Source organism: Nipponia nippon, unplaced genomic scaffold (genome assembly GCF_047370975.1).
Source record: "Nipponia nippon isolate SJK-2023a ecotype South Korea unplaced genomic scaffold, ASM4737097v1 scaffold_15, whole genome shotgun sequence".
Lineage (NCBI taxonomy): Eukaryota > Metazoa > Chordata > Aves > Pelecaniformes > Threskiornithidae > Nipponia > Nipponia nippon.
The window spans coordinates 6,261,393-6,281,091 of record NW_028262331.1 but is presented as its reverse complement, the minus strand read 5'-3'; the positions used below and the strand labels follow the sequence as shown (position 1 = coordinate 6,281,091).

The following is a 19,699-nucleotide window of genomic DNA, read 5'->3' as shown; positions in this document are numbered from 1 at the left end:
TGCGAGGGACCCCGCTGGGGTGCAGGACAGGGACCCCGGGGGAAGGGGCTGGGCACAGCCCCCGGCGGTGGCAAAGAGGAGCTGGGGGCTCCCCGAGCACCCCCCGCGCAGGCAGGGACGCCCCGCGGGCAGCAGCCCACCCCTGCACGCTGACGGCCTCCTTGCTAAGGCTGGGGTGGCTTTTTGGGAGGCGAGAGCCACCACGGGCCCTGCCCCGTGTGGCACCCACAGCCACCCATGGCCCCATGGCCACAGGAGAGGGGAGGGGGCCACGGATGCCCCTCGGGGGGCTGCTGCCCTCGGAGACACGTTTGGGCTGACAAATCTGGCCGATGGCCACTGCGCTGGGTGTTGTGGAAGCAGGCCCAGCTGAGCCTGGCCCAGCACCCTCCCAAGCCCGGATTAGCCCCACATCTTCCCCACCCTGACCCCCTCCTCCCCTCGGGCCTCAGTTTCCCCACCCGCAGGGGGAAATGGATCCCCCAGGCTGGAGCAGGGCCCGGTGCCCTGGGCATCAGCAAATGGAGCAGCACCCCATGCCCTGGGCATCAGCCGTGCCCGCGGGGGGGTGTGTGCGTGGGGGTGTGTGTGCCAGTGTCCCCCAGAGACGTCCCCCCAATGGAGGAGCAGAGAGAGAAGCAAGGAGCAGGGGCCTCCTCACCGCTTGCCTGGCAGGATTTAGCCCTAAAACGGGGCGTGAGGTGTGCCTGGGTCTGGGCGCTGCAGTGCGGTGCGCGGGGCAGCGCAGGCAGAGGGGCTGGGGGGGACACGCAGCCCCTGCCTGGCACCCCCAGCCCATCTCCCTCCCCTGCAGGCAGGGGGGCTGCAGGGACCCCCCACTCGCCCCATCCCCGATGCTGGAGCCTGACGGATGGGTGGATGCCCCCGGGAGGCACGAGACCTGCCAAACTCATTGCACCAAGCCCTGTTCCCGGTGCTGCAGGGGCAGGCAGGGGTGGCATTCACCTCCCCCCCCGCCCACGCTGGGCTGCCAGCGGCTGCTGCTCGCTATGGCAACTATCTCCATCACTCTGGTTGCCGTGGCCACTCATCTCCAAAAATGGCACACACACAGCGGGGGGGGCACACACATGACCCCCGGCAGCAGGAGCTGACCCTGGCTCCATCCTGGGCGTCGTGCCTGAGACCTGCCAAACTCATTGCACCTGGGACTGCCAGGGCAGAGGGGCTGGGGCAGGGGGGGCACGCACAGAGCCCCCCGGGCTCGGAGAGGAGCCTCGCAGCTGCGGGATTCCTCCCAGGTCACCGTCTGCCTCTGGGATGACTCAGAGGGGATTAGAGGGATTTGTCGGAGTGGGAACATCGCAGCCGCGGGCCCGGTCTCAGCCATGTAGGGCCGGTCCTGGCCAGAGGCACGGAGGCGTGGGGGCACGGGGCCAACTGGGGCCGAAAGGCATCGGGACCATGACCCCCCCCAGCCGTGTCCAGCCCCCCAGCATGGCTGCAGCCCCTGAGCTGAACGCCCCAACCTGCCCAGCCCTTCGCAATGGGGTGAAAGGAAGGGGGGACACTGGGGGGGCAGGGTTGGGGCTGGAGGGGCGCGCTGCCGGGGCCGGGGGTGTTTTGTGGCCAGAGCTTCTGCCCACAAAGCCCCTGTTCGCCCTCGGGCTCCCCTGCGACCCCGGGGATGTGTCCTTGTTTATCAGGGGTGTAGAGACCCGGGGTGGTGACACTGGGGTGCTGAGATCCAAAATGTTCAGAGCTGGGATGTTGAGACCCAGAGTTTTGGACACCAGAGATGGTGAGACCCAGGGTGCTGCGATCTGGGATCTGAGAGACCTGGAAATGTAGGAGACCCAGAATTTTGGAGACCTGGGATGTTGGAGACCCTGAATTTTGGAGCCCAGGCATGTCAGAGACCAGGATGTTGGACACACGGGATGTTGCAGATCTGGGATGTTGAGACCTGAGATGTGGGAGACCTGGGATGTTGAGACCCAGAATTTTGGAGACCTGGGATGTCAGGGAGCTGGGATGTGGAAAACCAGGATGTTGAGCCTGGGATGTTGGATACCCATGATATGGAGACCTGGCATGTGGAGACCAGAGATTTTGGAGACCTGGGATGTCAAGACACGGGATACTGGAGGCTGGGATGTGGAGAGCTGAGATGTAGGAGACCTGGGATGTGGGATATCCAGGATAGGGAGACTCAGGATGTGAAGACCCGGGATGTGGAGCCCCGGGAAGTGGAGCCCCGGGAAGTGGAGCCCCGGGACGCTGATCCCAGGCTGTTGAGCAGGGTTTAGTGGCCCTCCCGCTGGCCACGCTGTCCCGAGGCAGCCCCGTCCCAGTGCTCTGGTCCAGCCCTGCCAGGGAACCAGTGCCCACAGTGCGGTTCCCACCTGGCACGGCACAGCCACGGTGCACCGGTACCACCCGGGGGACAGACACAGGGCATGGGGACAGGTTTCTTTCACGGCTTTTTATTCCAGCTGATTCTATCGGTTCCTTCACATTTATTCAAGGCACTCGGTGGCCGGGCGAGTACAAAATAGACAATAAAAAGGGGGCTGTGAGCGGGGGGGGGGGTGTGAGGATGCGGGGGGGCAGTGGCAACTTCTCCTCCTCCTGCTCCTCCTCGCTGCCACCTACTTCTTGGCTGGCTCCTTGGCTTGGCTCTCGACGGTGACGGGGATGGTGATTTCGGCAGACTGGATGGCCGGCTTGGGCAGGGGGGCCTCCACCGTGAGCATGCCGTCGGGGGACAGCGAGGACCGCACGGCTGTGGCTTCGACGCCGGGGGGGAGGCTGCGGGGGGAGAGGGGGGGTCAGGGCTGCGGCACCCACCACCCCAGCAGGTGCGATGCTGTGACCGGTGACAGACGCTCAGCCCCAAATTGCTGCCTCACCCCACTCCCAATATGGGTGAGCAGCATCCCCAGTTTGGCCAGTGGGCACTGGAGGGGATGGGTGGGTGGGCAGAGATCCCTGAAGACATCGGGGGGCTGCCAGGATCCCAGCTCCCCTCCTCCCTGGTACTTACGTGTATTTTCGGGTGAAGCACCTGGAGATGAAGCCATGTTCATCCTGCTTCTCCTCGTGTTTGCCTGGAAGGAAAAAAAAAAAAAACCCGGGCTGGTTGGAAGAGGGGCTGATCCTGCCTGTTCTGGTTTTCTTTCCCTTAATATCAGCCTGGAGCAACTGGGGGGAACCAGGGGCAGCAGGGCCCCTCCAGGAGCACCCCCCAAATTCACGGGGAGCAAAGTGTGGTGCGAGGAGCTGGCGGTGGCCAAGGCGACCCAAACCACTGCCAGCTGGCCCCACAGCCCTCATCTTGGCTCCCCAGCCCGGCAGGGCTGGAGACTGAGCCCCTCTCCCTGGGGCTGCACCCCCAAATCCTGCTGGCTGGGGAATTGCCCCCACACCGTGTGGACCCCCTCGCCGGGCACGAAGCACGCTGCTGGCCTCGTGTCACGGGGCGTGGGCTTTGTCATGGCGTCCCTGGCTGAGCTGCCCAAGGCGCTGCGGGGGAGCACAGGGGGCTGCGGGGCTCGTGACCCCCCCAGGCCCCTCTGTGGCTCACAGCCAGGGGGTCCCTCCCCGTGTCCTGGCTGGGACAGCAGCAAGGGGTCAATATATGGGGCTGGGGGGGGTCTCTGCACCCTGTGCAACACCTGCAGCATGAATGCACCCCAAGACTGAGCTTGTAATGCTTAGCCTTCCTCTTTGCCTTGATTTTCCCTTTTCCCCTTCCCTTTTTCCTCTCCTCTCCTCTCCTCTCCTCTCCTCTCCTCTCCTCTCCTCTCCTCTCCTCTCCTCTCCTCTCCTCTCCTCTCCTCTCCGCTCCTCTCCTCTCCTCTCCGCTCCTCTCCTCCCTTCCATCTCCTTTTGCTTTTCCTTCCCTTACTTCCCATCACTTATCCCACTCTGCTTTGCCTTTCCATCCCTTTTCCCCCCACAAGCACTGCGGTGGCTGCCCCAGCACGGCACCCGGCAGGGGAACCCACGGACCCCCATCCCCAGCACCCACCGGTTATCTCCACGATATTATCCTTGGTCTTGACCACCAGCTCCTCGGGCGCGAAGTGGTTGACGTCCAAGGTGACCTTCCAGCTATCGGCAGTCTGGCGGATCTCGGAGATGCCGCTGCTGAGCTGGCGGCTCAGCGCCTGCCCGTAGGGCGAGCCGGGGGCCGGCAGCAGCGCGCTCTCCCGGGGAAGCAGACGGAAATATCCCGGCCAGGCGCTGCCACTTGGCCACTTGTACCAATCCTCGGGGATATGGGGCATCCCAAAGGACTGGTCGAAGAGGCGGCTGCCATGGTACCAGTCACGGAAGGGGTCCCAGCTGGGGCTGCGCAGGAAGGTGAAGGGGACGCGGCGTTCGGCCATGGTGCACGGGGCTGCCGGGGGGGCGGCCACTGGCGACTTATGAAGAGGGCCGGTGGTTATTTTTAGCCAGGCGGCTCAGCTGGCTATTAATGGAAATTGCAGCAGGGCCGGGAAGGGACGAGAAACTTTCCCGGAGCTGGGGCAGCCGCACGCAGCCGCACTGGGTGGGCGGCACGGGGACGGGGCTGGCAGCCCCTCCTGCCAGGGAAACGTCTGTCCGCCTCTCGCTGCGGGAGGTTTGGCTGGTTGGGAGTGATGGATGGCCCTTGGAGCTGCTCCCGGCCTCACGCCTGCCTGCCTGCCTTTCTTGCCCGTAAAACCATCCCAGGGACGCGCAGCAGCGGCGTGGGGAGGGGGCTGGGGCTGGGCCAGCGCCTTGGGGGGGGATGAGTCAGTGGAGGAGCCCGTGCGCAGCCCCGCGCCCGCTGCGTCACCCGCCAGCCAGAACCTTCTGGAGCCCCCCAGCACCCCGGCACCCCTCTGGCCCCGGGGCTCGACGCTGTGGTGGGGAACCCCCAGCACCAAGTTGGGGTGAGGCTGCTCCAGCCCCTGGGGTGGGGGTCCCTGGGGTCTGCGGGGACCACGGGGCTGGTGGGGCTCATGGGGGCCAATGGGACCAGTACAAGGTTGATGGGGGCTTACAGGACCTGATGGGGGCAATGGGGGCTGCTGGGACCTCATGGGGACCGGGGGGCTGATAGCACTGATGGGATGGGGGGGCTGGAGGGGGCAGCACCCTCTCGGGTTGGGGCAGGGTGGCTCCTTCCCTTAGTCCTTCGCCCTCACGTCCCAACAGGTCTCTCCAGTGACGCCCTCCTGGCACCCAGGAGGGGATTCCCATTTGGGGCCAGAATCCAGGCCCCCAATCCCAGGGAAGGGCTGTTTTCCCAGCCCGGTGAGCCTGGCAGCCCCTGGGACCCATCTCTCTCTGCCCGCCAGCCCTGTGGAGTGAGACCGGCCAGTTTTTGGGAAGCAGAGGCACTGTGGTGGGCTGTACGCCCCGGGGCTGAGCTGTGGCTGCCTTGCTTTGCAGAAGGGTGTGACCTGTGCCAGGAGACGGGTGGTAGCTGAGCCCTGATGCACTCAGCGCAGGGATGTGTGACCCTGAGGGCTCCTCCCCATGGGGCGCAGGGCACAGGTGGGGACACAGCAAGGGGGGGGGATGCCACAGCAGGGGATTTGGGGGTGTCCCCCCATCCGCGGCTGCAGCAGGTGCCAGCACCCCACCGGCCACTGACAAACCCCTTGGTCTGGGGCAGAGCCCAGCCTTGTCTCTGGGGGAAAGGGCCGAAGGCGGCTGAGCCGTGCAGGGCCGCATCCTGCGGGGGCTGGCGCAGGCCGGAGGGGCGCCTGGGGGAGGAGGCGGGGGGCGAGGCACTGCAGGGACTGCGGAGGCGAGGGGATGGGAGGGATGCAGGGAAACGGCAGGGATGCAGGGAGGGAGGGGAGAGATGCAGGCGGGGACGCAAGGAGGGATGCAGGGAAATGGGAGGGATGGGAGGGATGCAGGGATGTAGGCAGGAATGCAGAGAGGGATGCAGGGATGTAGGGAGGAATGAAGGGAGGGATGCAGGGAGGGATGGGAGGGATGCGGGAGGGATGGGAATGGATGGGAGGGTTGCAGGCAAATGGGAAGGACGCAGGGGAGGATGCAGGGAGGCGGGAAGGACAGAAGGGGAGACCTTGAAGGATGCGAGGGTCTCCCCCCCCCCCGTGGCAGGGTGCTCCGGGGGATCAGACACACAACTGATGCCCAGCGCTCTCTGCACAGAGCCAGAGGCCGATGCATGGGGAAGAGCGAGCCATGGGGGGCTGCTGGAGACAGAGGGCGGGGGGAGAGGAGGACGGGTCCGCAGGGAGCTGGACAAGACCAAGCCTGCACGGAGAGAGCAGGTTAACCCCACCGTGCTGTCCCCTCGTGAAGAAACTGCTCCGTGCCCGGCAGAGTCATTTACAATATATACTGTATATTTTATTATAATTGAACCAGCTCACTGAATCTACAGCTGTACTCACAACCCAGAAAAAAAGAGAGAGCGCACGCGCAAGAGGAAAATACTGAAGTATTTCTACAGAGTATTTGTTCCAGTTAGCTCCCTCCGCGGCAGGAGACAGAGACTGTAAAAGAGGAAGACTGGAAATTTTCCCTGATGTGCTGGCTTGTCCGTGCCGGCGCTGCTGTCGGGTCTCGGGCTTTCGGGAGCTGTGGCCCCGGGGGCTGCAGGGCTCGGGGCTGAGGCCACTGGCAAAAGAACCCCTTGCCGGTGGCTTGATTTTGGATGGTTTTAGGGGATTTTCCCCCCTCTCCCAGCAGGGTTTTGGGGCTCCTGCAGCCAGTCTGAGCTTCCCCGGGGGGTGATGGGGGGACGGGGGCTGCCCGGGGGCTGCCACGTCAGCGGCTGGAGAGGGGTGGGGTGGTTTTCGGAGCGCACGGCTCAGGGGTTCATAGGGATTCTGGGGGCACTCGTGCCCTTCATCTCCCCCAGCTCGGGGGGGACAGGACCCTTTACCTCCTCCTCCTGCCACAGCCACATCCAGAGCTGCTGCCCTGCCCGGGGCTGGCACATGGGGACAAGCTGAGCCATGAGCGTGTCCCCTCCTTACCTGTTCACCCCATTTCTAACCGCTCCGCTTGTCCGGGCACCACAGAGGGTGACCGGCGGCTTTGCCAGTGGAGCAGGGGGTGGGTGGGAAACCCAGGGGCTGGCACTGGGCACGGCCCAGCTGCTGGAGATGTTTCCCCAAGGGTTGGTGAATCCCCAGCCTGCAGCTGAGCCTGGTTCCTTGACGTGCTGGGTTTGGGAGATGATCCTGGAGTGCGCCTCCACCCGCATCTCTGCCCTCCCGGACCTCCAGTTCATCAGGCCACGGGCTAACGAGGCCATCGCATTACTGGCCGAGCTGGAGTCCAAAGGATCCCCCCCCAACCCCGATCCCAGCTGGCTGGAAACCAGTGTCAAGCGGGACTGCCAAAGCCCAGCTTTTCACCCAGGGCAGCGGGTTAATCCGGGCAGCTGCTCTCCCACCCAGGGAGGCTCATCCCAATCGTCCTGCTCCAGCCGGCCGGAAAACATGGGGCCCACATGGATTAAACACCAACAGCCCCAGGGGGCCAGGACCATCCTCGGAACCTGGCGGGGTTTTTTTTTTTTTTGGAAAATCAGCAAAAAGTCCTGCAAAAGTGGGGCTGCCGGCAAAGCCCGGGACCCTCCTGCCTCTCTCTTTCTGTAATTAAGTTTAAAAAGCTGCCACTCGGCCCCAGAGTGGGAGGTGGCCGGGGGCTGCGAGCCCAAAGGTGGGGTACGACATGCCGAAGCCAAAGCCGGAGCATGGCTGGATGCGGCCCCGGGGGTAGAAAGTCCCCAGCCCTCAGCTCCTTCCTCCTGGGGGCGGCGGCTCGGTCCCCCCAAACCTGGGTGAGATGGATGGGTGCCGGGGCCAGCTCCTGAGCTGGGACGAGCAGCGTTAACCCACAGGGGTGCCCCCCCCCCAGACCTCGCTGCTCGGGAAGGGACTTGCGGGGTGTTGCTGGGTGCTGGATTTTGTTCATCTGTGGCTCGGCGTGTGCTTTGCCTGGGGGGGCCCAAAATGGTTTGCGGTGCCCCTGTCCCCCAGGACACCATGGGGACACGGTGACTCCTCTGCCGGGGGAAAGCAGGTCTCGCCTCTGGCTTGCACTGTGGCCCCAGCCGCGCCTGAGCTGGAGAAGCCCCCTCCTGCCCCCCCCGGATACTTTAGTGCTAAAAAAGTCAAACCAACCCAAAAAAGCACTGGGGGCTCACAGGGGGTCCCCAGCTGCCCCTGCCCACTCGCCCCAAGGTCTCTGCTGAGCAATTTGTTCCCTCGCTCTGTGCTCACCCGCCCCGTCCCGCCCCACCCCGGAGCTCGCAGAAATAGAAAGATATCCCCCCCACCCCATCCCGACCCCCAAAACACCCCGGGAGGGGGGAATCACCCCCTCCCAGGGCGATGCAAGGACCCATTCGAGTTTTCGGCCTCCACTTTCCCCCGCCGCCAGGTCCATCCTTAGCAGCCCCCGGCTCTTTTCCACCTCCCCGGTTGTCCCCCCTGGGGGCAGAGGTGGCATCGTGGGGGGGCCATGGCCGGGACGGCATGGGGCTGCGGCCGGGTGCCAGGGGGGCTCAGAAGCCGGCACTCTCCGAGCTGCTGCGGCTGTTGTAGCTGGGGCTGCGGCTGGGGCTGCGGGAGCGGCTGGGGGGGCTGCGAGTCCGGCTGCGGCTGCGGCTGGTGCTGTAGCTGTCGTAGCTGCGGCTGCGGCTGCGGCTGTAGGAGTAGGTGCTCAGCGAGCTGGAGGACGAGGGGCTGGGGCGGTAGTAGGGGATGGGACGCTTGCGAGCGCTGCAAATGGAAAAGGGAAACTGAGTCAGGACCCCGGCGGCAGCTCGGGGAGGGGAGACCAGCGCCGGCTCCCCAGCATGGCTCAGCATCCCTGCAGGGTGGCCAGGCTCGGACCAGCTGCATGGTGTCAGGATGTGGCCGCCCAGCATCACCCCCCACCCTCCATCCCCTGCCTCCTCCCCAGCCCCCCCGGGGTGTTAGTCCTGGATTAGGCAGCGGCGAGGGCAGAAAGTGAGCAGGTTAATGTGGCTTTTGTTTCCCAGACACCAAAGATTGAAAGCTGCTGAAAAAAGAGACGTTCGGGATTAGCGGGAGGTGAGCTGCAGCCCGCTGGCACCTGAGGATGAGGAGGGACGTGGGGAACAAGGGAGCAGTGGGGATGGGGGGACACGGGGGGCAGCGACGTCTGGAGCCAGTGCAGGAGCTGGCCCCTTGCCCCCTTCTGCTGGCCCAGTGTTAGTGGGACCGAAGAGAGAGACACAGCCACGGCTCAGAGGCAGCTGGGTGCCAAAGGCATCCTAGGGTGTGAGGAGACACAGAGGGGTCCGTGAGAAAGAGGAGGAAGAGGAGGAGGAGGAGGAGGAGGGGGGAGGTTACCCTGGCAGCCAGGCTGGCGGCGATGCTCTCCGAGAGGGACCTTGGGATGAAATGGAAAAGAAGTTGGCATCACTGAGGCAGGACTACACGATGATGGACCCTGGGGTGAGGGGGTGACAGGGACCGGGGACAGGGCAGGAGGGCAAGGAAAGGCCCTGGGGCTTCTCGCTCGGCTATGGGGCAGGTGAGAGGGGCTGGGGGGGGGGTCCCCTGACTGCCCCCTCACCGCAGCATCCTCCAAGCCTCGCAAAAACGGCTCTGCGCCAAGCAGAGTGGGGTCCGCCATCCCCATCCATCCCAGAGCTGGGTGATAGGGATGGGTGGATGGTCCCCACAGGGACTGTGGGCTGTCTCCTCCAGCCAGGCCCTGCCACCTTCCTGGGGACATCCCGGCAAAACCCAGCTCAGGGATGGAGTGGGAGGGATGCAAAACCAGACGGTGGTACCCAGGCTGGGAGGCCTTCCTCTGGGCTGGGAGCAGCTTTCCCAGCCCATGTTCTGTACAGGGCATCCATTGGGGAGGGCTGCAGAGAGCTCTAACCCACCACATGAGCAGTATTTCTCCTGTCCTCCCTCCTTACAGCTTCGGTCCAGCCCAGGCAAAATAAAACCCCTCTCACAGCAAGCCAGAGCTGATTTCTGAGGATCCAGCCTCCTCCACCCCACAGCCCTGATCTCCCAGCTGATAGCAGGAGAGACAAATAGGTCAGGAACAAGGTAATCTCAGCTCGCCACTGGTACCGCGCCAGCGCTGCATGCTAACGAGGTACTATATATGCACACAGTGTTTTGTCTGGCATTAAATATTGCCTGTCTTACAGCCCAGGATCCTGAGTCAATAGGATGTCAAGGAGGAGAAACCGGCTTTTGGAGGGCAGGGGAGAGACGCGTGCAGCTGTGTGTCTTGCTGGAATATGCACGCGCGGATTAAACTGAATTCCTATTTTCATGCCTCGAAATGGGAAGAGATGAGAAGGCTGTAATATTGGAGGCAGTCTGGTTATCCGTCTGTCTGGGCCAGCTGATTTGCCCAGCCAGTCATCCTCAGGGTTATCTATCTGTCCGCAGAGTTGTCCTTTGTCTGTCCATCCATTTGTCCGTCCATCCATCTATCCATCCACCCATCCGTTCATCCATCCATCCACCCACCCATCCATCCATCCACCCACCCATCCATCCATCCACCCACCCATGCATCCTTCGGGGCTGGCTGGTGGCATTCCTGAGCCCTGGGCCATGCCAGCGGCCGCGGCAGAGGCTTCACCACGCGCTGGGACCCACCTCGTGATCCTCCTGGGCTCCATGAAGCTGGGGGAGTCACGTCTCCTCTTCCTAATGGGGGAGTAGCTCCTGGAGCGGCGCCGGGCCCGGGCAGGATCGGGATCACCATGGCGTGTTCGGGGCTCGTTGTCCTTCTCTCTACACCATGAGGAGGAGGAGGAGCGTCAGGGGTGCGGGCTGGGGTCCCGGGTGGGAGGCAGGGACAGCCCATGCACAGCAACTCCCCACGGGGGTGACACCCCCACCCAGGGCTGGCGCCTCCAGTGCCACCGGGGACAGCAGTGACCCACAGCCCCCTCCCCGAGCCCCGGGGAAGCCGGGACCACCCTGAGCCACAGATGCTCTCTGAGCCCATTGCTGGTGCCCGCGCTCCCCGTGATGAAGCCCCCGGGGGCTGACCTGCTGGCAGGTTTTTTTGGTGAGGGCGAACGGGATCGGCTGCGTCCTGCTCTCTTCTCCCGGGAGCGGGAACGGGACTTGGAGAGGGAGCCGCTGGAGCTCCAGGAGCTGCTGCGCTGGCCAGGGCTGGGCGACGGGCTCTTCCTCCGCTCCGAGGCGTGCCGGGAGTGCTTGGCCGATGACTCCGAACTGCTGTTGGGCCGGCCCCGGTGGTGCCTCTCCTTCACCCTGCGAAGGCAGACCCCAGCACCTCCTCGCACCCCGCCTGCTGTGGCTCGTGGGGTGTCCCCGTGGGAGCTGGGGAGCCCAGGTTCCCATGGGGGAGCAGCGGGTGCACCCACATGACCCCAGTTTTTGGCTGGTCTGCATCCCTGGTTATAAAGCATGGGGTGTTTGACACTTGGGGTCCTGCACCCCATAGGATGCTGTCATCCCACGCAGCCATTCAGACACTGCCCTTTGCACTGGGATAATCCCTCACAGGGATCACCCTTCCTGCAGTGCATCAGCATCGACCCACTGTGGCTCTTCCCCATCCCTGTCCCTGTCCCCAGCCACATCCCCATCCCCATCCCTGTCCCCATCCTTGTCCCTGTCCCCATCCCCAAGCCCATCCCCATCCCCATCCCAATCCCGTTCCCCGTTCCCATCTCCATCCCTGTCCTCATCCTTGTCCCCATCCCTGTCCCTGTCCCCATCTCCGTCCCTGTCCCCATCCCTTGAGCATCCCAATCCCGCCCTGGTCCCCAGAGCTTTGCCTGGATGGAACTGGGGTGCCCGCATGGGGCTGTACCCCAAATACCAGAGGCCATCTCCCATGTCCCGGCAGGGACAGCATGACCCCATCCTGGGGACTCCCTTACTTCTTGGCGTGGGCGCCGTGGTTCCTCTCAGGGCCGAGCGGTGGGTGGTAGGGGTGGGAGCCCGCCGAGCCCTCCGAGTCGCTGCTGTAGCCGGCGGGGCTGAGCGGTGGCGGCGGGGGCTCCCGGGGGGCCGGGGGCCGTCCCTTGCTCTGGCCGCGGTGGCGGGGTGGCGGCGAGGCGCTGCGGGAGCGATGCCGGTGGCCGTGCTTGGCCCGCTCTGGCGTGGGCGACCGGGGGCTGCGGGCACCGTGTCGGGCCCCCCGGGCGCGGGGGGACGGCGGCTCCGTCCTGCCATGAGCCCGTGGAGAGGAGGACGCCGAGGCCGGCCTCTGGCAAGGGGGGAGAGAGAGAGAGAGAAGGGGGGAAAGGCGGAGGGGGAGGAAGAAGAGAAGAAAGAAGGAGAAAGGGGATTTTAATGGGGGGCGCCGGGCTGGGGATGCAGTTCACAACGTCAACGCACATCGCATAAGGCAGGCTACACAGACGCTACCCTGCACCTTCCTCTCACCCTCAACAACGTGGGTCATGCAAACCTCCGCATGCAAAACGCCAAAAAAAAAAAATTAAAATAAAATTGTAAAAAAACCCAGAGGAAGGGGTGGGATGGGAGCAAAAAAAACAAATCCAAGAAACCCCCAAGTTGTCGGGGAGGGAAAGAAACAACCCCCCCCGAAAACACCTGGAGCGGGGATAAAGCAAACCCTGGTGCCCGCCCGCCCTGACCAAGAAAGGGGAAGGGAAAAGGGGGGTAAAACCCAAACGAAGGGAGAAAAATGGGGGGGGGAAAGAAAAGATGAGAGGAGGGAAGGTGGGGAGGTGGGGGAGAGTAAATCAGACTGAGCCAAGGGGAAGGGGTCGAACCAAAGAGGGCTGGAGGTGATGGGGGGATCTGCTCACACAGAGGCATGCACATATATAGAGAGATATATGTTCAGATATGTGTAGTTTTTATAGATAGTACAGCTTTCGGCTTAAAACAAATCAAGAAACGAGGAGGACAGCACAGAGCGACAATGGAGGGCAAGGCAGGGGGGTGGGGGGCCAGGGGCAAGAAGGCAAAAAGAAACCAAAAAAGAAAGAAGAAAAACCATACAAATCAAATCAAATCAAATTTAAAAAACAAAACAAAACAAAACAAAGCAAAACTTCACAAATGTCCTCGTTACTGAGATAAACGAATGTCTCTGAGCTCTTCCTGGGACACGCATTGAGCTGTTAGCTGTGACTCTGCAGGGAACTGCTAAGTCCTCATCAGCACTCAACACAGACTTTGCTTTCTGCTTCCTTTTTTTTTTTTTCCATTATATGCTTTTTTTTTTTTAAGTCCCTCTTGGTTAACATCCACTTACCAAAAAAGTGGCATTTCCTCCTTTAGTAGGTAAGGTATGAAGAGAAGGGAAAAGCGGGGCAATATAAGTGCATCATTAGATTCACAAAAATGCAAGAGAGAAAGAAAGAGCGAGAGAAGGAGGAGAGACAGAGACAGAGCCAGAGAGAGGAGAAATAAAACAAACCAACTCACTTCTCCTAAGGGTGGGAACCCTGGGCCACCGCCACGGCCAAGGCCCCGTGCCGGGCTCTCGCCGAGAGCTGGGGGGGTTTACCCAGCCCCGGGGTCCAGCACGCAGCGGCTCCCAAATATTTGAGCTCCTCCGAGCCGCAGTCGCTGCCTGGGTTTTTTTTCCCCCATCTTTGCAAACACCGCTAGACCAAAAAGATGGGTGGAAACAGCTCCTACACCACTGGCCACGACTGAGCCGGCAAACCCCAGCTTGCGGGGCTTTGGGGGTCTCCTTCCCCCGACCACAGCCCTGTGTGGGTTCCTGAGCATCCCTGGAGGGGTAAATCCTGCGCAGGGCGGTGCCAAGCCCAGCTGAGGGGATCTAGCAGGGTTCAGGGGGATTGGCATGCTGCCGGGACTGTGTCACTGTGCCCGGGGCTAAGCTGGGAGCTGGTGACCCCAATTCCTCGCCACCCCAAATGCACCCGCTCAGTTAATCCTGGAGGAAAAGGTTCTCTCCACCACCTCGCTTTTCTCCCCCAAAAGAGAGGCAGAAGACGCAGTGGGGTGGGAGCCTGGGGACCACCACGAAGATGCTGCAAAAAGGACACGAGGCCACCGCGTCCCCAAGCATCCTGAGGCAGGGAGGGGTCGCACGAGCCGCTCTGCACCCCACCAGTGGCATGGCCCCCATCACCTCCTTGTCCCCATGGATAAGCCAACCCCTCCAGCTGCACACCAGCCTGCTGGAGCCAAAATGGAGGGATTTCGGGGTCATCTTTTAACAATCTGCTGCTATTGCAATCACTCCAGTGAAGGGGGAGGCTGGCGGCAATGGCCGGCCCTGCCCATGGCACAAGCTGCCCTGCAAGCGCTGGGGGACACGGACCCCTCCGAGGGGATGCAGCAGCCCTGGAAGAGGGGTTCAGCTGAGCCCGTGCCCAGCCCCGTGTCCAGGCAGGGAAAAATAGAAGCAAAGATGAAGAAGAAGAAGAAGAAGAGGAAGAAGAAGAGTGAAAGAGAGGGTTTTTCTCTTTCCCAGGGCAGTATTTTGGTGCCGGCTGGTCACGTCGCGGGCTCGGGCTGCGGGATGTGGGGTTCCCACCCAAACCCTGGGGCAGGGGCGGAGGGGTCTCCTGCCCAGGCGTGCAGGAAGGCAAAGAAAGGAGAAACATCCCAAATAAATCCAAATCGGCAAAGGCCTGGCCCAAAAGGGAAAACACACGCTTGGGGTCTTGCGGGGATGGGACGGCCGGGGCTGGGACGCCATCCCCTGCCCCTCGGGGACCGTGACGCCCTGGACCTGCCTCTCTCCCCAGAGAAAGATTTCAACCTTTCCCTGTTGCAACCCCCCCAATATCTTCCCTGGGTTGTTTTTTTTTTTTTCTGTCCGCCATGGCCTGAGGAGGGGCTAAACCCACACATCTCCCCAGATTGCTCATTTCTTGCCCCATCCATCCACCCTGAAACCCCCTGTGCGCAGGATCTGCTGCTGCTCCCACCCGTGGGCTCTGGCCGCTGCCCCTATTTCTCACTAATGATGTTCGCCTTCGTTACCCAGCCCCTAAGGGGGGGCTCAAACGGAGCAGCCGTGCTCGGCCCTTGGATGGAAACGAACACAAAGTCGGAGGGCTGAAAGACACAGAAATGCATTCTACCGACGGCACGAGGAGACGGGGAAGAGAAAAGGGGGGAAGAAAGAAAAAATATTACGTGGACAGGGAAAAAAAATATAAATAAAGAACGTAAGAGAAGAGCATGGCTTTGCAGCTAACTGAGGAAACCATACAAATAAAAAAAAATTATATATAGCCACCAAAAAGAGACAAAATGAAAGAGAGACAGAGGAGAGCGAGAAAGAAAGAGAAAGAAAGTCAGAAAGAAAGAGAAAATAACATTAAATCAAGCTACGGTGCTTTTCAACAGGCTCATCTGCAGAAGTGAACGTGCAGAGGTGGACGAAATACCTACCTTCGCAATTGGCAGTGACAGGAATGCGATAATAAAAAAAGAAAACAATAATCTCCACATTTGGAGGGCAGAATGGGAAAAAGACAAGGACTCTTTAGTACGGCGATCCAGACCCCTCGGCTAATCCCGTTTGCTTTGCTTAGATTTTTCTTAATTATTTTAAAATTGGTCTCGTTAGCTTTTTTTTTTAATTTTTCTTTTTTTAAATGGAAAGGTTGTGGCCGGCCGCCGAGCGGGGTGGCTGCGGCGGGGTTTGCTGGCTGCTGTCTGTAACCCGGCTGCATTTCGGTCTTAAAAAGTCGCTATATAACATGGCAAAGTCCCGGATAACATGCAGGGAAGGCGATGGATGGAGGTGGGACACGGCGAGGGTTGTTGGGTTGTGTCGGCCCAAAGAAAACCGGAGAGAAAGAGGGGCCGGAGGGTGTGTGTGGGCGAGGAGGAGGAGAGACCCGGGAGGAAGGCTGGGGAAGGCAGCAGGGATGGATGGATGGAGACGGGACCGGGTATTTAAAAGGGAAGGCAACGCTGCGCAGCACCCCGGGGCACCCCTTCCTCCTGGCGGCTCTGGGGGTGCTGGGGGGGGCACGGCTCACCCGGGGGACGGGCTGAGTCAGGAGCTTTTGAGGGGTCTGTGGCAGGGGGGGCGGGTACCGAGGATGCTCAGCACCTATCCTGCCGGGATGCAGGATGCGGGTGCCCGGGTGTGGGATGGCAGCAAGGTGCTCAGCTTGGGGGGGTGGATAACCCAGCACCCAACGGCCTCATCCTGCAGCTGTGGAGGAAAACCACCCCCACGGCAGCAGGATCTGGCTGCCAGCCGAGGCAATGGGGCAGTAGCCAATTCAAGGAGGCAAAGGGCAATTCGCTCCACAATATCGAAGCGAGCCCGCTACCTTTGTGGTGTAGAGCTGCTCGGTTATCTTCCCTTTTAAATTCCTTGTTCAAAATATAGAATACGGAAATACAATGTTCAGCGGTCGTAAATATTTAGAAAACACATCTGCTTTTTTTTTTTTTCCTTCTCCACATTAACACACACAAAAGCAAAAAATTCTAGAACAACACGACGACGACAGGGGGGGAAAAATAAGAGAGATATATATCGTTTGCATTTCTGTACATCACAAGGGAAAAGAAAAGAAATCATGAGAAAGGAAACTAAAACAAGGGGGGGAAAAAAAGCACGTTTCATTGCCCTTCCCTCCCCCTCGTCCCTGCTTCTGCTGAGCAAGAAATGGAAGTGTATATTACCGTTTGGGTTTTTTTCAAATGGGAGGCTAAAGAAAAACACAGATGGGATTAAAAAGAAAAAAAAAATAAAAAATAGAAACCAGAGAGAGAAAGAAGAGAGAGAGAGAAAGAGAGAGAAAGTTGTTGGAGAAAAGTCCCACTGGTGCCGGGGAGCTGTGGGAGCTCGGCGGCCTGGGCGATGCTGGGTGCTGGGGGTGGTGGGCAGGGGGAGAGCAGGGCAAGCTGGGTGCCTGGGTGGGTGCTCGGCACCCGAACACCCCCACGTCCCAGCCGAAACCACAGGAAAAAAGAAAGCAGAGAGTTGCCCTGAGAGGCGGGCAGGGTGCTGGGTGCTGCTGGGGGTGCTGGGCTGGGGATGGGGAGCCAGGGAGGGCGAAGGGGATGTGAGTATGGGGTGGGGGGCTCCTGGCCCTGTTTTCTGGGGTGCCCCTAGCCCCACAGGCATTGGGATGGCAGCGTTGGGTGCTGCCAGCCCGGGAGCGTCCCCACAGCGCCTCGTCCATGGGAATAAAGTCCCCTGGGGTGAGCGGGGACCTGTGTGCCCCCCATTAGTGGGGTCCCCCAGCACACTGCCTTCGCTCAGCTCTGCCTCCGTCCCCCTGCTAGCCACAGTGGGCTCCTCGCCACCCCAGCACTGGTTATACTGGGGCTGCTCCCTTGGTCCTGCTGGGTTAGGACTTTGCCCCACCCAGTGTGGGAGCAGCCCCCTGGGCTTCACTGGGACCCCTGGGGTGCTGAGGCAGAGCCGGGGACACCCAGCTCTGAGGTCACCCGCCATGGGGACCCTGAGTTCCAGAAGTCTGAGCACCCAGCACCAAACCCCCTCCAAACCCTATCTGGCCTAACCCCAGTGCCCAGACTGGGCACAAACTGGGTGCTGGGTCCCTGAGTGCTCGTGCTGGCACCTTTGCGCTGGGGAGGGCTGGGGCTGGTGGGGAAACAAGAATTTTCCAGCTTTACCCATTTCTTGGCTGTTTGGGCTCAGTCCCCTCCCAGGGAGCTGCTGAGCCCAGTGGTGACCCTGGCTTGCCGAGCCCTCGTTCCCGGGGGGTGACATCCACAGAGTGATGTGTGGCTTTGTTGGCGGGATGACCTGTTGGCTGCCCCAATACCTGCCCCGAGGTGATGGGCTGGCTCCCCCAGGGAGACGTTGATGGGTGCTGGGGAGGTGCAGCCTGCACCCCACATCCCCCCATGTGCCCCGGCTGGGCAAGGGGGCAGCCGAGTGAGTGGGGAAGGAGGGGAGAGGAGAGCCAGGGTGAGGGGGTCCTGCAGAGGGAGGAAGGGAGGGAAGCGAACGGTGATCCAAGAAAAGCCTACGTACATCCGAGGGCTCCGGGAGCGGGGCGCCGTGGCTGTGGCGGCCGTTCTGGGCGCTGCCCTTGTGCCCGTTCTGGTGCGGCGAGGCCGAGCGGCGGGGCGAGGGGGAGGACGGGCTGCGGCTGGAGCGGGCGCTGCTGCCCTTGGGGCCATCCTGCCGGCGCTTGGGGCTTAGCCTGCGGGGCACCGCACCATGAGCCGCTGACATTCCCCCTGCCCCGAGCCTGGCATGGCATTGCCCTTCGCCTGGCTCCAGCAGGGCTGCTGGCTGCAAGCCCCGGCTCAGATGGCGGGGCATGGTTTGCCGATGTAAGAAATGAGGTGAAAATTGGTGGTTTGTGCTTTCTCTAGTTCAATATTGAAACCCCGGCCAGGCACCACGTTCCCAACCCCCTCCAGACACCACAGCACCATCCTGCTCCCCTTCATCCCCCTGAGGGTCCCCATCCTGGAGACATCTCTGCCACCTCCCTCCCCACCCTCCATCCCCAAGGGTCCCTCTCTTGCAGACAGCTCTGCCACCCATCTCCATGTCCTCCATCCCATAAGGGTCCCCATCCCAGGGACATCTCTGCCACCTGCCTCTCCACCCTCCATCCCCACGGTCCCCATCATGGGGACAGCTCTGCCACCCATCCCCCTGCCCTCCATAAGGGTCCCCACCACGGGGACACCTCTGCCACCTTCCTCCTTGCCCCCTGAAACGGAGGCTGGGGGGCCGCTGGCAGTGAGGGCGGGGGTCCCAGGCTGCTCCTACCTGCTGGGGGATTTGGAGCCGCTGTCGTCAGAGGAGAGTGAGGCGCTGTGGGAGCTGCAGGAGCTGCGACGATGCGAGCGCCAGGCCGGGGACTCGCTGCGAGACCTGCAGAGAGGGCGGCCAGGGGGCCAAGGGGCAGGCTGAGCCGCTGCGGGGGGACACACAGGGGGGCACACTGCCCCGCTCCCCCCACCATCCTGGCCCCTCACCTCTTGCGCTCTTTGTTTTTCTCTTTCCGTTTGTTCTTGGGGCTCCGGGACCTGTGGGAAGAGCCACAAGCTGAAGAGGCTGGAGCAGGGGCAGTGCCTGGGGGGCTTCCTTGGCACCCCCCAGAGCCACCGAGGCTGCAGAAGGAGCGATGGGGATGACCTGCCTGGAGCTGGGCTCCACCATGCTTCAAACCATGGCGGGGGTCCTGGCTGGCTTTCGCAGGACCACGGGAGCCACGTGCCAGTTGGTGAGGCCGGGCGGGAGGGGGTGGCAGTGGGAAGGGGGGACCAGCTCTGCTCGGCATCCACAGGGCTCGGGCCTGTTGTCACCCCTCCGCTCACCTCACCCCATGCCAGCCTCCTCTGAGCCCCTCTGCCTGCCTGGGCACCCTTTGCCTGGTTTTTACTTCTTTCACCCTAAAACAGCGGTACTGGCAGAGGGCACCCGCAGAGCAGGGCACAGGCAGGGCTTGCCCTGGCATGGCTGCCTGGTGTCACCCCTTCTCCCCTGGGGGACATTCAGGACCATGGGGGACCCTGCAGATGCCCAGAGTGGCCCTGTGTGACCTCCAAGAGTGGGAGACGCCCAGCGGTGCCCGTCTGTGGGGTGAGGGGGACACTCACCAGGCAAGGGACAGACGGACAGACGGTAGGTGGTGGCAGCCCACGCTTACACCCAGCGTGCCCAACAGGTCCATCCCTTGCCTGGTGGCATGGGGTCTGTCCCCATGGGCGGAGGGGATGGGGACAGTGGGATGGCAGGGGACAGGGGGTCCCTGACAGGGAAGCTGGCAGCCAGCACTGGTGGCAGTGGGGTGGTTCCCAGCAGCCAT

The 19,699-nt window shown here is 62.1% G+C and overlaps 2 protein-coding genes across 2 annotated transcripts in view; both read right to left on the bottom strand.

The window, feature by feature from the left end:
• Positions 1–2,431: 2,431 nt before the first annotated feature.
• HSPB1 (heat shock protein family B (small) member 1) lies at positions 2,432–4,402 on the bottom strand. Its single transcript, XM_087751832.1, has 3 exons — positions 3,995–4,402; positions 3,008–3,071; positions 2,432–2,772 (listed from the first exon to the last, which is right to left on the bottom strand). The coding sequence occupies exons 1-3, from the start codon at positions 4,353–4,355 to the stop codon at positions 2,613–2,615; spliced, it is 585 nt and encodes a 194-aa protein (XP_087607958.1). The 5' UTR covers positions 4,356–4,402; the 3' UTR covers positions 2,432–2,612.
• Positions 4,403–8,362: 3,960 nt separating this feature from the next.
• SRRM3 (serine/arginine repetitive matrix 3) overlaps positions 8,363–19,699 on the bottom strand; it is a 29,106-nt gene continuing 17,769 nt past the window's right edge. Inside the window, exons 9-15 of the mRNA XM_087752262.1 lie at positions 18,867–18,917; positions 18,658–18,762; positions 17,905–18,076; positions 11,855–12,183; positions 10,992–11,219; positions 10,593–10,730; positions 8,363–8,714 (exon numbers count right to left, since the gene is read on the bottom strand). Of these exons, the coding sequence (XP_087608388.1) occupies positions 8,498–8,714; positions 10,593–10,730; positions 10,992–11,219; positions 11,855–12,183; positions 17,905–18,076; positions 18,658–18,762; positions 18,867–18,917 (1,240 nt within the window). The 3' untranslated portion in view covers positions 8,363–8,497. The remainder of the gene's footprint in view (positions 8,715–10,592; positions 10,731–10,991; positions 11,220–11,854; positions 12,184–17,904; positions 18,077–18,657; positions 18,763–18,866; positions 18,918–19,699) is intronic.

Bases quoted from the DNA above. Each gene is read 5' to 3' on its own strand.
- HSPB1 (XM_087751832.1), bottom strand. From the start codon at position 4,355: ATGGCCGAACGCCGCGTCCCCTTCACCTTCCTGCGCAGCCCCAGCTGG. The intron at 3,072-3,994 runs GTGGGTGCTGGG...TTTTCCTTCCAG, and splicing joins TAATATCGTGGAGATAACCG to GCAAACACGAGGAGAAGCAG. The intron at 2,773-3,007 runs GTAAGTACCAGG...CTCCCCCCGCAG, and splicing joins TGCTTCACCCGAAAATACAC to CCTCCCCCCCGGCGTCGAAG.